General features: G+C 28.9%; 1 protein-coding gene across 5 annotated transcripts in view; it reads right to left on the bottom strand.

Annotated features, from left to right (window-relative positions):
* Positions 1 to 305: 305 nt before the first annotated feature.
* Positions 306 to 18,457, bottom strand: part of LOC107451096 (uncharacterized) — a 44,814-nt gene continuing 26,662 nt past the window's right edge. For all 5 annotated transcript variants that reach the window (XM_016067083.4, XM_016067081.3, XM_016067084.4 and 2 more), the window contains exons 13-20: positions 17,762 to 17,957; positions 16,323 to 16,684; positions 15,872 to 16,081; positions 13,365 to 13,501; positions 12,201 to 12,322; positions 11,109 to 11,168; positions 8,262 to 8,427; positions 306 to 3,766 (exon numbers count right to left, since the gene is read on the bottom strand). In XM_016067083.4, coding sequence (XP_015922569.1) covers positions 2,539 to 3,766; positions 8,262 to 8,427; positions 11,109 to 11,168; positions 12,201 to 12,322; positions 13,365 to 13,501; positions 15,872 to 16,081; positions 16,323 to 16,684; positions 17,762 to 17,957 — 2,481 coding nt within the window. In that variant the 3' untranslated portion in view covers positions 306 to 2,538. The remainder of the gene's footprint in view (positions 3,767 to 8,261; positions 8,428 to 11,108; positions 11,169 to 12,200; positions 12,323 to 13,364; positions 13,502 to 15,871; positions 16,082 to 16,322; positions 16,685 to 17,761; positions 17,958 to 18,457) is intronic.

The raw sequence follows: 18,457 nt of genomic DNA on the forward strand, positions 1-18,457 counted from the left end.
ATTTTTAAGCAACTTAAGTTAATGCTATTTTTACCCAGTAATATTTAAATTTATTAGGGTTTTCGGTTTCTACCATTATAAAAACCTCAGCAAGCATACATTATTTTCTTTTGCCATCAATCTACTAAAATTTATCACAAAATCAAATGAACAAAATTGAAACATTTTTCTAGTTCCAGCATACGCTCAGGAACCACTGGCTTAATTTTTATTTTACTTACCTTAATTTGTATCGTGAAATTACAGCACCATTTTTTTCGTAGCTAAAAAGAAATCAATTTCATGCTATAGAAAACTAAACAAAACGCTATGTATATGCTTTATTTTTATACTCAAGCTTCATTACAGGTTTGTGTTAATACATTAAACAAATAAGCAGATATAAGAAAATATTGATAGAATTCCATTTTTTCAAACACAGACTGTTTTATCAATTTAAATCAGCAAATTGAAAGCTTACATTTACTTCAGTGATAGATATTGTGAATCTCTGAACAGACGCTAAAATTAAAAATTGAGTCGTTAAAATTAAATCCGTCAAAAGAATCTCACGCGTGACGTCATCATACGACACCATAGAATCAGCCAGTCTTCCAATTTGCTGCCTTATCAGTTTAACAATTAAAATACATTAAATAACTGTATAAATGAAGTGTCGCTGAAATAGTTTTCTGGAGAGAAAAAAAGTTAAAAAAACGGTTTCGGGACATCATAGAAGAAACAGGTACTGAGTAACAGGTATTTTAAATTTACCAGTGATTTACTAGGCACTTAGGTCAGTAACCGTTCCTTACACAAAGACAAATTTGTAACGGTTCCATTTAGTTGAGGTTTAATTTTTCTTTTTTTTTTAAGTTAGGAATAAAAAGTTTCAATTTTAATTATTTCTCCCTCTGAAATAATTTTCTTCATTTTAAAATTGTAATAAGTAAAAATAATCTTGGTTCAGCAAAAATATTAGATTTCATACCTTCCTTTAAACATTTTCATTCTAACAATCCCCAATTTTGTAAAGAGTCAAACTTGTTAATTATTAAATTCTCTGGCTAAATACAAATGCACAAAAACTTGGGAAAATTTAGATTTTAGTTCAAATATATCACATCAATAGTTTAGGCTTAGTTAAGCTTGTTTATTATATAGATTTTATTAGCTTATTTGCATGCATAGACAATGAAAAAACCTAAATTACAGAAACTAAAAATATTTATTTGTATGATGTAAAATTTTAAATACATTTCTATTCATTTGCTACAATTTAATGGATGATAAAGCCAATTATCGATACAAGTGAGAGAAAAAATAACAGAAAGCCAAAACATATTTATATAAGAGATGCAGTAATCACTGATGAAAAGAAATGAAATGAACACCAATTTTATTTACCAACTTCAACCTTTATAAAATTAATATGATGGAAGCGTAAGATGATTTGGTATATGCATTTTTAAATAAATTTGAAAAGCTTTCTAAGGAACAATGATAAGTCACGGAAAAAGGAAAGGACTCTCAAAAATTTAATTTAATTTTCTAATTTAGTGTTTTGGGATTTACATGCAACTAAAATATATAAAAACAAATCTATGAAGTAAACAGTCATTGCTCTTAAAGTGTGAGGTATAAAAATATTGCTGCCAATATAAACCAAAATGAGTTTTTTTTTTAAAAATTTTTAAACGGGTTTATAGCTTAAATTAGTTCACGTAATTCCAAATGACAAAAAGATTACTGTATTTTTTAAGAAAAAATACCCACCACTAAATACATTGCACAGTATTTTCAATTAATATTTTGAAGTCCTTAAATAACTTGAAAGAGTGGCTAACTGAAGAATTTACAACTCGGATTTTTTTGTTCAGAAAATTTTTTTATGGCTTTCGGCAATGCATTGAAAGTTAATAATTTAAATCTATTCCAACACACTTAAAATATTTTTAATTATTTACATTATTAAGTAAACCTCTAAAAATAGCACTTGTCCAATGGAGGGTGAAGTTAAAAGATGGGAAGCTTGCATGATTTCCAAAGACTAGTAAAAGAAGAAGAGTTAACTACCGCATGTATATACAGACTCCCCTACTATCCGCAAATGAAGCTTTCAATCACTTATTTATACACGACATTCAAATGAACTTCTTCTCTAATATAACTGCTTGTTTTTAATGTTGCTGCTTTCATTAAACAAGAAAAGGAAATAATTCTTTTTTTTTTTTTTTTTAATTAGATAAATGAATTATCTTATAAGTAAAAGATAACTAAACAAATGTATAACTTTAAACTTAAATTAGTCAGGAAATAAACTAAAAGATTTAATAACAGGATGTTATTTTTCTTCTTTTACGATGCATTAGTATTCATTTCCTTTACTTGTTTTTAAAGAAGCATATGTATAGAAAGAATATTTATTTAATCAAATGTCAGAATTAAAAACCCCATAGGAATTCCACCAGTCAAAAAAACAATAACAAAAAACAAGTTATTTTCTTCTTCTTTTTGACAAGGTAAGCAGATATACATTAACAAATATTTTCCTTTGTTTCAGTGAAGAGAAATGTCGCTGTCGGAAACGATAGAGTCCGTTGCCATTTTTTCTTCTACTTGAATATCTTCCCCCGCTTGAAGCAAGTCGCCCATACCTTCCACGGGTACATGGAGGAACCTTTGTTCTCCATTTTCATCAACACTTCCCGTGTCTTCTAATGCTATTTGTATGTTTTGTCCATGAGGAGAACCATCAGTTTCGAGCGTCAAACCTGGAGGTAACGACAAAACCTGGGTTCCATCTGCAGAGCTAAATGGAATCAAAAGGACTTGTTTGCCATCAGAAGTTGGTACTTTTAAAAGTGTGGCTCCGGCATAGGTTCCGTCATCTGCTAATTCTAGTTCCATTTCTTGGCTATCGTCTTGATGATCTGCAACCATCATTACGACTGTTTGCTCCTGATCTGGTTCGGAGGAAATCTGTTGCCCGTTGCTCGATTCCTTGCTCACCCCTGCTTCATCATCTTTGCTCTGTAATGTTTCATCAATGCTACTATCTTCCCCAATGCTGGCCAAGTTTGAGATTATTTGTTGCTCAGTATCCGCAGGTTCTGAAAACTCTGACTGGGACGAAGGTTCTAGAAATTTGTCAGGAATTTGATTAGCGACGTCCGATTCAGAAGCGGGTGCATCTGTTTCTTGACTTACAATAGTATCTGGTAAATCGACTCGACTGGCAGCAGATTCTGAATCTTCCATCTGCATTACTTGATCTTTATCGATGGCAAGGGCCATTTCACTAGATAACTCATCAAAATGGGCAGAACCATCATTACTCTCTTGGTTAGACATTGACAGAACTCTATCCAAAAATTCCTTCTTTTCATCATTGCTATTCGACAATTCAGCATCCAAACTTAAAGCTTTATCTGTTACATCTTCGCTGTTTTCGGACACAACTTCCAAAACTTTTTCCTCTTCGCTGTCTTTTTCAACTTTACCACTTTCTTCTTTTGGTGATTCGCTGGCTTCCATCAAATTTATTTCAGCAGAATTCTCAGAAACTTTATCGACTACTTCTGAATCGGCATTGGATTTTTCAGTCAACTGACTTGTTTGGGTGAACATTTCGGGTTCATCCGGTTCATCGACTGTTTTTGTTTCAGATGTAGGTTCTTCAGATTCAGCGAAAAAAAGTTTTTCATCTGAAACTGCAGCTTCAGACTTTTCTGTATCAATGATTGGAATTTCTGACTGTTTTGGAGAATCGGCAAGTTTATTCATCCTGAAAAATAAGGGGAAAAAATGTTTAAAACTATAAGTCAATACAGATAACAAAAAAGCAATATTTGCAATTTTTTTAACACCATATTTTCTAAATAAAATTGTAAGTGAAAAGCTACTGCTTACTAAAAATACTCATATTTTAAAATTGTTATTTTATTAATAGCATTTAAATAAAAAAAAATTTTATTATTATTTTCAACCCCCTTGAAATGTAACACAGATGTGCCATTTTTGGCTTTACATTTATTCTGCAATAATCACTAAAAATAATAAAATTACATAAAACATCAAAAAAACTAGAAAAATGAGAATGGTTTTTTTTTTTTTTTTTTGGTTAATAATTTGTATTCTATGAATATGTTTCAAAATAAAATAGTTTCATTATTTTTCTTTTAAAAAAGATAATTTTTAATTTAATTCCTCTAATTAATCCTGTAGAAATTACCTTCACTGAAATTGGAACATTTTGCTAACATATGTGTTTTTAAAATCGTAGGTTAACTAGTAATGTATTTATAATTTTAATACTACCCTTAATACTTTCATTTTAGCACCAAAAAACCTTTTTGCTTCTGAATTTAAAATATATTTGAATTATAAACTAGTTTTTTTTTCTTCCAATTTTTAGAGAATGTGATTTTATTCAAATATTATTCACGTGCCTTTGTCTTCCCATAGAGCACAGAGAAAATCTTCCCATAGAGGAAAATTAAAATGGCATACAAGTCTTTAATGAACAGTATACATGATAACTGTTATAGATGAAAAAGAAAAACTTTTACAAATTTATATTACTTTGTTGTGTATTATCAGAAGAGATAAATTTTATTTACAATTCTATAGCTAGTAGTTTTAAATAATCCAAACCTCTTTATAAAAAAGAAATTTACATCGCACTAGAGCTGCATAATTGACGACGGTCTAGGAAATCAAGAAATCGAGGATCATCTGAAGACATGACTCTGCAATTTTGTTCCTCTGCAGAGGGGATTGGTCCCCTGCTTTGGCAGCCTGACGACATGATTGCGAAATCAAGCACTCTACGGAAGTACAGTTTAACGAGGACCGACACCGCGCACCTTTGATCCCTACGCAGGCTGATCAAAGTTATCACCCACTCGTGCACTGACTGCAGCCAGTGATGCTTGAGTTCGGTGTTCTACTGGGAACCGTGTCTTTATGGTCAGTTCACTGCGCAACAGACTTCAGCGATGACATAATGCAAATTTGTTACAAAGATACTTAAAGATTTCTTCTAAAGTAAATTCTAAAATTCATAATTTTAAGGATCGCATCGACTTCTCCAGTTAATTTTATCAAATTTCCTTTTATCATTCATGCACATTACGTTACAAAACATCTATACTGGTTAATAAAGTTTTTTTATTTTTTTTATTTCAAAAGTAAATTCAACAAATATTTAGATTTAGGTAGTTAGCATTTAAAGAAATATAATGGGCGACCAGATATTCTACTAAATTTTAAGATGCTCTTATCGATCAAAGGAAACCGTAAGAGTAATTTTTAGTTTAGGAGAGAAACATTTGTTGACAGCTAGTATCAACGAACAAATATATTTGTAAACAATATGTCTGTATGTTAAAATGCTGTTTTCTTAAAACTGAAGAGAAAAATTTTAAAATATTTTTATAAAATTCACATTTTATTCAATTTAATGAACAGAAATGCATTATAAGGCAAAAAAGAAAACTTTTAGCACATGTGTATTCACTAACGTAAATTAAAGTGATATCAAGCACTTGAAAGTAACATTCAGAAAGTTTTACTTTTTTTTCTTCTTTGGTTAAAAATATAGTATTTTTAAGGTATCTTAAACTCAAATTTCGTTTCCTAGATTTATTGGCCATATACATATATAAATAATATAAACATATACACACGTATAACATTAACAGCAAAAACATTTTCAAAGATTTTGCACAATCATGATAAAATAATTTGTGCCTAGCAAAATACTATTTTTTGATTAAAAAAAACCACCATAAAAACTTTTTAAGCAAAATTTTAAACATATTTGAGATGGAGATGCTCATTTAATTCTTTGAATTAATATATAATTACTTCAATTATATTGCAAAAATAACTTTAATTTAAAATTATTATTTAATTTAAGCTATTGGGTTATTTTTAACATTTAAATATAGATTATTTATAAATGTATACCCAACAAAAACATTTAAAAGATTATTATTGGGCATACTAAATTCATAAGAATGTGCAGGGTATTAACAGGGTTGCCACTGAAATCTGGAGGAAAAAAATTCTCCGCGTTTTCCCTGTACATATTATACACAATATATTAAAAGGGAACAACAATTACTGTGCTCATGTGTGAGCTTTATTGGACTAACTATATGTATTAGTTTTAATGGCTGGAAAAACAGCTGAACATACTTAAATAATGCATGAAATAAAATAGTAATAGTAAATGAAATAGTTTAGAATAGATGAAATATCATCCTTAAATATCCCATAGATTACGTTTTGAGCAGTCACCATTTTTTAAAAGACAAAAATACTAAATAAAATTCCCTGTATTTTCCCAATTTGTAAAGAAAAAAAAAATCAAAATTCCCTGCATTTTACGTGATTTTTAAATTCCCTGTATTTTTCAGGTTTTCCCTGTGGAGTGACAACCCTGATTAAGCAAACTAAGATAACTAAATTCTATTGCAAATGTAAGCTAGTGAATGTCCCCTCATAAGTTTTTATTAAAATTTATAACTAGGTTTAATACTTCTAAAATGATAATATTTTTAATTTTTTAAAATGATTTAAATATATTTTTTAAATGATTTAAAAATAGTTTCAACAATTTTGAAATGAAGATATAGTGAATATTGCAGCTAAACATTTGTCACAAGTAAATTTTTTTTACGGTCCCTATATTCAAACCTGAGATTTACTTGATGATATATAACTACATTTGCTTTAAAAAATACATGAAGATAATATCTTGAAGCAAATTAAGATAAGTATCAACAAGAATCTGTTCACTTTAGTTTCTTGAGATAATTCATTTTAATTTAATATAAGATTACTTAATTGCTAATTAGAAAGCTTTAAAATAGCGTTCAACAAAAATTGAAATGGTTAAAAACTATCTCTTTAGTTTTCAGCTTTAAAATGTTTTTCAGAAAATTAATTTTATTTAAATCAGGTGAAAAGTTAAAGATGGCATATTTTAACCATTGAGTTTTTTTTACTTTTAATTCAAATAAAAAGGAGAATAACAGAGGTTTTTACTAGTGGCATTTTTTAGGCTACGAGTAACGTTTTGATACATCCTGTAAGTCGAAAAGAGAAATTCAAATTTGGAAATATAAGCACTTAGATTTAGAGAAGTAAAAAATATGTATATAAATCTTAATCTAAAAAAGATTTTTAAACTATTATTTTTAATCACTTAAACTATAAACACTTAACATACTGCAGTACTGGCAATACTGTTGAGGAATAAAGGAAGCATTTTTGCCATCAGCGGATATTTTAACACCAAACTTTTTTTCCTTTTCTTTTTAAATTTCTTTAATACATACAGGGAAATTTTTTTCATGACATAACGAAGCTACTATTTTCTACGACAAAAACACAACAATAAATTTAAAAAAGCATTATAATAACCGTAAGTGAAATGATAGGTATAGCCAAAACTGTTATATTCTGCATCTTCATAATTATAGATTTTAAATTTATTAAAACAATAATGAAAGAGTTGAAGCAATAAAATAGCCAATGAAAAATACAAAAGCAAATTCCCCACCCCCTTTTTTTTTAACAGAATCATGTTCTAAACATACTTTTCTTGTTCATCAGAAAGGAAAGAAATACTCCTGATTTTTCTGTTTAAATTTCCGAATAAAAAAAATCGCCAATGACTTGCTTTCTTCAGCTAGAATTTTAAATTGATAAAATAAAAATAATAATAAAAATTCTAAAATCACAGAAGTTTAAAAAATAATTTGATCTAGAAATGTTTTACTTTCATTTTTTGAAAGAACATCAATATTTTTAAAGAACATGATAAAAATATTTTAATAAAATATGACTGTGAGTGGGAGTTTTGTTACAAATTCAGATATTCGAAACACACACAAAAAAAAGGGGGGATAAATTCCATTTTACAAATGAAATTTTTCGGCTACCCAAATCTACGACTTTCCATGATTTTTTATTTTAAAAAAATAGTTAAAATCATGACATTTCATGACAAATTTTCCTCGATTCCGAAATTCATGACTTTTTCATGATTTTTCATGACTTTCTAGGGGCGCGGATACCCATGTTTTTATCATACAATCACCAACTGACAACCTTCCTCAAGATTGTTCACATTCTTCTCCCAAAAGTAGAACAATAGTATCGGCAGACACCACGTAATGAAAGCAGAGCCAACTGTCAATTTCCAATGACTGAACAATAAAATATAATCTTAAGTGAATCTTTGGAGAAGAAAAAGGAAAACTCCTTACTCATTTTCTGTCTCGCTTTTGCACTTGTGGCTGGCAAATTGATCTTCATCATCAAATCCTTTTTCACAGCCAGCACATACTAATTGTATCAATTCACTTTCACTCTGAGACTTGGCTTCTGAAGATTCTTTCTCATCATTTTCAGCTTCCGCCTTCTTTTGAGCAGCTACGAAAACAAGAAGTGAAGTCACATAAAAAATAATAAAAAAGTGGTAAGAATATCATAGCTGCCAACATGAATAGGAAAACATCCAGTAGAATTTACGAAATAATATAAATTTCATGATTATTGTTGCATAATATACTAAATATTTCCCACATAGGGAATTTTAGGTATTTTTATCAGGGGACCATCCAGACATTTTGTAAAAGGTCCTGTTTTTGTAAAAGTGTGAAAAAACTATTCATAATTTGTGAATATAAAATAAGCGTTAAGTTACATTCCTTCAACCAGGGCCCTGCTTTTGAGAATTTGTGCAAATAGGGTCATGTTATTGCAAAAATTGCTAAAAACCTTTTCAAGTTTTAAAATTGTAAACAGATACAAGATTCTGCTCAACAATTGCTGCTACTAAATTAGAGATGCAACATACAAATATTTGGTATTTAGCCTATATTGTTCAACACAGAATGTTCATTTCGGACGAATAATGGAAACAAAATCACTCACATTTTTATTAATTTCAATTGACATATTTTAAATAGCACAACTTAGTAATGTATCACTTTTAATGTGTTACGCATTAAGTAAATTTAAAAAATCCTTAATCTTATAATATTTTATTTGAAAAACTGCTAGAAACTAAGTTTTATTTACATAATATATTAATTTTATGAATAAATATAAATTGATGAATTGATTTACTCACAAAAAAATTATAATTTAATATTAATAAGAATGTGCACCCGATGTTTGTAAAAGTAGAAATATTTTCTTAGAATACTACATTTGGAATTTAAACTTAGGGAAACTTAATTTGTTTTGAACCATCTTAAAAGAAGAAAGGATCTGAAATATAAAAAATTAGTAGAATATGCTTGAAAAAATATTGAACTTTAGATTATTTTGTATCAATACAGTTAAAGCGCTAAGCATTCATGACCTCACTAAATGCAATAAAATGGTACATTTGGCAAATAAAATTTTGTTTTGGAGAAGGATTTTTTACCACTGGAAAAAATACTTGAAATATTTGGGTAATAATTTGAAATTCTTGGCACAGGCATGAAAATCTGAGTTAAGAATAACTTGCAGCAAGTAATTTAAAATTTCACTAACATTTAACTAATTGATATATCACGAACTGATCAACAGATTGCAAAATATAGCACTTGAAAAATGTTTAAATTATCTTTAGATAAACATGAAAGGCTCAACTAACATAACTGGCTATAGTTTAATTGGGAAAACATTTAATTTAATAAAAATTGGTGAATGACCCACAGATAAACCACCCCTAATGAATTATTGAAAAACTTGTCAGGACCCAATACCTATCTTTATCAATCCATGCATTCTAAGTTTTCTTTGGCATGTTTTATACATTATCAAATGTGCATGATACAAAACTTTTGGCAGTTTGGTTATTTTTCAATATTCTCAGAAATATATATGATTAAAATATTATAGAGAATCATGATAAAATTTTAAAAAAAAGTAAAAAACAGAAGAACGTAAATCAGAGGAAAAATCCCATGTCTGTAGCTCTATTACAAGCTTAACTCTAATTCGGTTCAAATAACGTGCTTGTGACAACATAATGCTGTGAATATTTGTTTGGTGCATTATGAAATATTGATTTTGTTCGGAAAAAGATTCAAATAAGTTTTTCACTTCGGCAAGTTGAGGCGTAGATGAAATCTATAAGCCAATAAGACTTTGCTTAGCTTATATATGCTATGTATATAATAAATATACATATATCCTCATAATTAGAATATTTTCCTATTCCTTAAAAGAAAATTTTTCTAAAAATAAAAATAATAAAAAACAGAAAACTATTAAAAAACATACTAGAAAAGCTCTCTATAAATTTAAAATTGAAAGGTAGCAATCAATGCAAACAAATTGAAATTGTTTCCTTTACTCTTTTCAATCAATCATGCAACACATTCAGAACACCCATCCTTCCCCTACCATCCTTTTATTCTTCAACGTTCAATTAAAAATAAGGTGGCTATTGCTAATTCACAAACAGGGTGTGTAACCAGATTTTTCAACAAAAAATAAGCACCTTTAACCCACTGGCGGTTACGGAAATGGGCAAAATAGGGAGAATGTTTCTCCCCTACACACAGATCCCCTATCAGTTAACATGGGAAAACCGGTTTTGCTATGCAGAGAAGACTGCAGGTTAAAATGCGACTTTTTACGTGCAGAACCGTCAGTGGGTTAAAGTACTTTTTAAGTACTCAAAAAATATTTTTAATCACTTTAATCTCTTTTTAAAATATAGAAAATTAAGTACTTTTTCCAAACCCCAAATAGAAAAGGCACTTTTAAAGGCTTTCAAAAAAATGTAAATCAAAAATAAGCACTTTTTAAAAATGCTTTACACCCTGTAGAAAGCATCACTGGTAAATTTATCTTCTCTTAAGCAATCAGCAAGGAATTTTTTCCTCTTCTTATAAATTACAATTTCTTTTGGACAATGTTTACTTTAGTAAACAATTGATTATTTATTAAAATATGAATTAAGAAATTTTTTTCTTCTTTATTCTACTGTTGATAGCATTAAGACTTTTTTAGAAGTTAAATTTTTGATATTTCAATTTTTTAAAACTTTAGTGTTATTCTGTAATTAAAAATATATGCAAAAAATTATATATACAAATAATTATGAATACCTGCAGCATCAGCTTCATGAGTCCTCATATGAGCTTCGAGCAATTTTTGCTTAATGAATTCTATAAAATATAAAAAAGAAACATTCTATATTCTTGCTACATAACACTAAAACAATACATGCATTTAAAATATTCAAATAATTACAAACAGTATAAAAATAAAATGGAAAAAAGTATGCACAATTGCAGTTATTTATTAGAATCCTGTTTTAGAGAGACATGTTTTAACAAACCGAAATGCTCCTTAAATGGTAGACTAAAATTATAATTTGTTTGCATTTTAAAAAACAATTTTCAGCATTTGGATCTTCCTAACGTATAGCATTGTATAGTGTTCTCTTCACGTGTTTGACATCCTTAAACCTTGTTAATCTAACAAATTCTTTGATTTTGCAGGTTGAAAAGATGATTCACCATACTCCTTAAACAAATCTCTAACGGACTTTTCAGCAGAAGTTTTAAGGGTGTTCTTAAACCTTGTTTCTTTAAAATGTCACATAAGACTTCATACCTGCCAACTTTTACGCATTTGGCGTAAAATTTTATTTCTATATTTAAAGTGGTAGTAAAATGTATGCTTTCTATATATTTCTTGTATTTATGAACGGTATTATCTTTTTGACCACCACTAGTTTTACAAAAATTAAGCATACATATTAATATGTAATATATTTGGGTTTATCTGTGTAAACCTTTTCAAAATACAGTGTATGATTCTGCCTAAAATTGTAATTCAAATTCCAGAATACTACCACTGGGGAAAATCATACTTGAAAGGATTAAAAGTTGGCAGGTATGGTAGCCACACCTTATAGTTAAATTTAAAATTATAATTTAGCTTTTTTTTTTTTTTTGGAAAAAAAAACTTAATCTCTGTCATTTATGCAAAAAATATATAACTACATACAATTTTGAAAGAGAAATTAAATTTATAAGTGATTGCATAAAATTTATTACACACAAAAATCAATCAACTAAAATATTAAGTTTGAAACAATTCATAATTACGTATCATCATATTCATGAAATATATTTTTAATAAACTCAGAAAAGACATATATAAAAAATAAAATATCCCCCTTGCTCAATTACCTTTTTCGCAAAATGGGCATTTGTGATTTTCATCTCCCCTGTGTGTTTTCAAGTGATAATAGAGACTAATTTTTGTCACTAGTTGGCGAGTACATCCCTTCCAGGGACACTGGACAGGAGGGCTATCAGATGAGGAAAAAAACGTTAGCAATTAACACTATGACTAAAAAAATATTTTTTTGCCAATAACATTTCAAATAATTATAAAAATTATTTAACCACATGAAACACATATATTTACAAGATATAACACATAAATTTACTTGTTTTATTACATAAATTACTTTAAAAGATTATCTATTTGTTAACAATTTATTTCATCAAACAGATAAATTAAACAAGGTAAATTTAATTGAACTTTTGATGCGAATTATATTTAGATTTGGGGAAACTCTACTCTTACTAGAAAGAAGAGAGCTACAGTAAAACCTTTCGGGAGCGACCACTCTCCGTTTCACAGTAAAATGGTCGTTAATGAAGGTGGGAGGTTCTTAGAGGTTACCTCCATAGATTTCAAAATTGTTATCAAAGGAACCAGATTTATCTTGAACGATTTTAATTTTAGTCCGTGTCATTTTCTAGGTGTGTAAATTCCACTTCTGTTGTCATCAGGAAAAGACATCAATGAATAAATCTGTCCGAATTGATACAACTATGTGCAATAACAAATTTACCAATTATGAATGATAAAGCTATTTTAAATAAACAATTATGTTTTTTGTTTAAGTTTGCATCTAATTTTATATCGTTAAGTTTGCATATTATTAAAAGGTGCGAAGAGGTTTGTATATTTGAGAGGCTTGTTTTTTCTAAAATAAATTTTTTTCTTCTAATTTAACTTTCAACTCTAAGAGTAAATCATTTGATAGTATCGTCTTTAGTACACTCTGACTGCAACATGAGGTTGTAGTGTCAAAAAGAGATCTCTAAATAAGAGCCTCTTACAAACATTTTGAATACATTTTAACCTAATTATTTGTTTCGTAAAATTTTTTGTTTTGATATTTTCTCATGTTTCCATTCACGCATTTGGTGCAGATGTTTTCCTGGTTGCTGGGAGAGGTTTTAATGGTCTCTCCTTAAGGTTTTCTTCAACAGAAAGTCTTCAGTATTTTTCAATTCATATATTTACTGTAGCTAGGGAAGAACAAACGTTATACTTACTCATGAGCTTCCATGTGTGTAAGGACTTGCTCCTTATGAAGGAAACGTCTATGGCAGCTTGTACATTCGTGAACAATACCATGGCTTTTCAAATGAGCCCAAACTGCTTGAGTACTTGTTAGTTTTATACCACAGAACTGAAATATAGGAATCCTTTAGCATGTAATGATAAAATTTCTAATTTTCATGCCTAAATCAATTAAATTTTGCAATCCCCAAACACAGAAATGACATAAATTATAAATAATGATTAATCAAATCTCATTCACTACGCACATAAAACAATAAATAAACAAATAAGGTTTTTTTTAAAAATAAGGTTTTTTAAAAACCCATGTTATGTAGTAGAAAATTATTTTAGCTCTTGTCGCACCTAAAAGTAAAACGTGGGAAATATTAGATACTGTCAGAAATTATTTAACAAAAGAGATATGCTCCGATGTTTTTTGTTTATCGGTAGCAGAAATAAAATTAGTCTCTACACTTAAAATGTGGTTTTAAAATCTTCGATTTTATTTTAGTTTTGCACTTGTTTGTTAAAGAATATAAAGAAAAGGAGTGAAGCTCACTCCAAGTCTGGGATGTCGCACTTGATCGAGAAACCAGTAGCATGTGCATGCTTTTGGTAATCATGCAGCTTGCAAACAAAGAACCACCCTATCCTAGAACTGGTAAGGCTTTTGAACACATATTATAGAATGTAATCTTGTGCACTTGATTATTTTAGAGTTAATTAAATATTACTTGGTTAATATTTTATCATTATTGACTTTAATAGCATTTTGATCAAAACAAGATGAATGAAAGTGAGAAATAAACGTCAGCGATCAAAGTAAAAAGAAGCACCTCTATAAAGTCATTAGATAAACATGTGAGATGCTGGACACTATTTTCTCGCATTCACTTTTTCCTTCATTTATTCAAGAAATATTTCAATTTTCTTTTACTTATCATATTTTTTTCTTGCAATGTTCATGGAATCCAAAGCAGAAAGATTAAGAAACGAAGAACTTTACTTCTTCTCACTTCTGTATTTTTTGTGTTAGCGCTCGGAAGCGGACAAGACTTTATCAGCTTCAAAATGTATCCTAATTAACAGCAATTATTGTTGAACCAAACTTTAAACAAGAGGATTGATAAAATAGTGATGCTAATAGATTTACAAATCAGACAATTAATATTTGAAAAATGTCTAAATTATATTGAAATTACAAATGTTGATAATATAGTTTTATTTGAATAAGATAATGTTACTATACAAAGTAAAATTAATGCAACTATTAAAGACTAAGATAACAAAGAAAGCTGATAATAGAATTCTTAGAATTGTTTAAGGCACCCTTTTTTAAAAATCAAATCTTTAATAACTCTCAGACCCACTAATAACTTGAAACATGTAATCCTAATTAACAATTAAATAGGCAGTATTTCATGAAACTTATGAATCAATTTTTTTCTTCTATCTATTCAATCATCTCAAAGTTCGTCAGCATATTTTAATTTCAACAGCAGAAAGGTTTTTATATTCTGCTGTTGAAACTCCCCCTTAAACACTATAGCAGGAGTGCCACAGATCAGCAATTCATGTTTTAAACACTAAAGTTAGCTAAAGTAAAAATGTTATCTTATTAACAATATCCCCGTGGCAGAATCGTAGTGATACAACATTTCACAGAATTCATTCAGTGACAATGTTGTTGCAATTTGAGTAATTTTCGTTTGAAAAGTAAAAAATTTTTTTCTTTTCTGCAGAAGTTTATTACATAATCTTCGTAAAATAATGTATCGACATAAAATTTGCGTAATATTTGAATCATGCAGTCAGATCATCACTTTTGGATGCACAAAGTTTACGCAGATAGTATCATAAATCGATTAATGTTTCGATTGTGTTTTTGGCACCTGTTGATATTGATTTTCACGTGGTTCTTAAATATCCCAATATATTTCAAAAATAATGGAAAATTCGAATCGTGCATTTGAGTATTTACTTTCAAAGGTAATAATTCTGTTGAATTTTTCACAGTTATTACTATTGGTTTCTCCATAGTTTTTAAATCTGATATTTTTTATACTAGTATTTAACATTTATTACTACCTAATCTCGAAACGAAACACGCATTTGAGGAGTCTGATTCGCGTAATTTCGTCATCTACCTTTTTTACGAAATTCCTGATTTTTGATAATGCTTTTTATTGTGATGGTTATTTACAAAATGCAAAAGAAATAATTTGGGCGCCACCCCCCCCCCCAACAAAATGAGAGAATATCACCCATAATATTTGAATAAAAAACTATAATATGTTCAATTTAAAAAAATTATATAGTTTTTTTTTGTAAACACAGCACTTTTGTTATTTTGATTTAGTAACATATATGTTTGTTATTATTAAAAGCATCTTGCAGAAAGATATTAGTGCTAGAGTTTTGTCGCAGATAGTTCGAAAAAATTCTGCTACGGGGAACAATATTAGACTATATAAAAAAAAGAATTTCAACAACATACCTCACACACTGTTGCAATATCAGTATGCATTTGTTGAATGTGTAATCTTCTAGAACCGGGTTGCAAGAACTGTAAACCACACTTTTGACACTTGTAGTCATGTGAATCATTCTCCATATGCTGCACAAGATAATGCCGTAAACCGAACCAGGTTTGACAAATCTTGCATTGGTGATTTCTAGCTTCAATACCACTTGGTCGGCATTTTTCCTGAAAAATGTTCATGTTTAATAAAGAGGAAAAAATTTGTTCATCATTAATGACAATTTAATGCTGTAAAACCCACTTTATGTAGGGTTTTACTGGGTTGGTGGGTTTTTTGCCACCTTGAATAGAAGTTTACCAGAATTGCATTTCTAAAGTAAACACTGAAGTTAATAATTAAAAACAGAAGTTGATTATGAAATAAAACAGCAATATGAAACAAATTTATAGAAATAAATCCACTTACATGCATTTTCATATATTGACTACCATGCTCGACTGAAACATTGTGCTCTTTCAATTCTTCTTCATTCACAAATGTAGCATCGCAAATGCTACAGTTGTAAGCAAAGTTTTGAGGATGTAACCTGATGTGCTTTTTGAATTCGGTAGGACTTGTGAAAGTTTTACCACAAGATGTAATTATACACTGGAAACACTTCTCAGAGGAATGCAGATCTTGCATATGCAGATAATAAAGAGAATAGCTGGAGATGACAGTGTCACAAATATGACAGTAATTTCCAATCTTAGATGCAAACTTAAGCTGATTCAATTCTTCCTTATCAGGAATTTCTTCCATTTTTAATTTACACGAAATGACATCACCTGTAAAAACATCAAACAAACAAAATAAAACAACAATATTCATTATTTGTTAAACTGTGTAAATTGTCCACTTAAGGCATATTACTTTAGGGGACAACTTAGGTGTCTTAACTTAAAAAAGTGCATCAAAAGTCATTTTTATTCTTGTATATATATTAAGTTATTCATATATTTCTTATATGTTAACAATCAAAATAAAGATAATTAAATTACTTTGACAAAACTTAAAAATTTTATTTATCATATACCGAATATAGTTTAAGAAATGAGATTAAATACTAGAAAAGGGGGTGATTGTTAGCCCAACTAAAAAATCCTGAAAATTTCTTGAGTAAAATCATTAATGACGCATTTCAAAAAATTTTTGTCTTTATAATAGAAATCATTGATATTATCAAAACATGAAATTCTAAATAAATTATACGCAGCATAATTTAAATGAATTATTATGCATAAGTTTACTTTTATGTCTAGTCACATTTATTATTCTACCAGAAAAAATATTTACAAATGAAAAAGATGTCAAGTATAAATTCTAGTTCTAATATTTCTAAATAAAATATACATAAATGTGATTGATGAATTTTTGAAACATCTGGACCTTGGGTTTCCGGAAACTTCCGGATTGGAGTTAGCAAAAAATCTGGAAATACGGATTTTTCCGGAGCACAATTATCGCTGCCAGAATGAATAACAATTTTTTTATATTAATTTAATATTAAACTGATTAGCTCAATAGTCACTCCCAAGCATTTCATCGAACATGTAACATGATCGGTGTTATCATACGTTACAAACTGACTGTACGTCCAAATGGGTTGCGGGTGAATGAATTGTAAAAATGTAGAATAGAACAATGCAAAAATCATGCTTTTGCATAATACACAGCAAAAAACGACACGATAAAGAAAAAAAATCTCATTTTCAAAAAGGGAAAATAAAGCACATTTTAAACACACCTCATGAAAAATGCACCTTTAAGGGCTTTTAAAAACAAAAATCGGAAATAAGCACCTTTAGGCACTTTTTAAAAACGCTGCGCACCATATATAGTGTGATTACAATAAAAATACTCACTTGCATTGTTGCTATCATTGTGCTTAATAGGAGTCTTTTCGGACCAAACCATGTGAGTATGCAAATAATGCTTTTTGCACATTTCAGAATGAACAAAACTTTCTTCACACAAAAAGCACGTCTCTGGGGGTCCACTTGTTGGAACATTTCGCACTACTTCATAATGTTCAGTGTGTTTAGAATCGACCAAATGTTGCTGAAAGATAAATTTACAACACATTTAGAAAATGGCAAGGTATCATGTTACAAAGCGATCTTAAAAGATTTGAATCACAATACATGATTTAACACATGAACATGATCTTTTTTTTCAGACCCCCAAAATATCGAGGGTAGTCACGATCTGGGATATAAGGTCCCTATTAGTTTGTCCAAAGCTTGGACCCCACCACCAAATGTTAATTGGAAATCTTAATTTTACTTTTTGCATACTTTATATCTCAAGAACTTTTTAAGCAAATTGAATAATTATTGCACTCAATTATAACATTTGTTGATCCCCAGGTAATTCTATACAAAATATAACATTTATTATTTTACTTAATAACAATCGGTTTTTTGAACCTTAAGGTATACATTTTTTTACATCATTTTAAAATTTGCAATTTCAAAATACAAAACATGAATGAAATCAGGCCAATTTCCTGAGATGTCGAATTTTGAAAATAGGACTTACGTAAAATTCAATTTCTCATG

Source organism: Parasteatoda tepidariorum, chromosome 8 (assembly GCF_982258835.1).
Source record: "Parasteatoda tepidariorum strain Cologne lab strain chromosome 8, Ptep-v5.0, whole genome shotgun sequence".
NCBI lineage: Eukaryota > Metazoa > Arthropoda > Arachnida > Araneae > Theridiidae > Parasteatoda > Parasteatoda tepidariorum.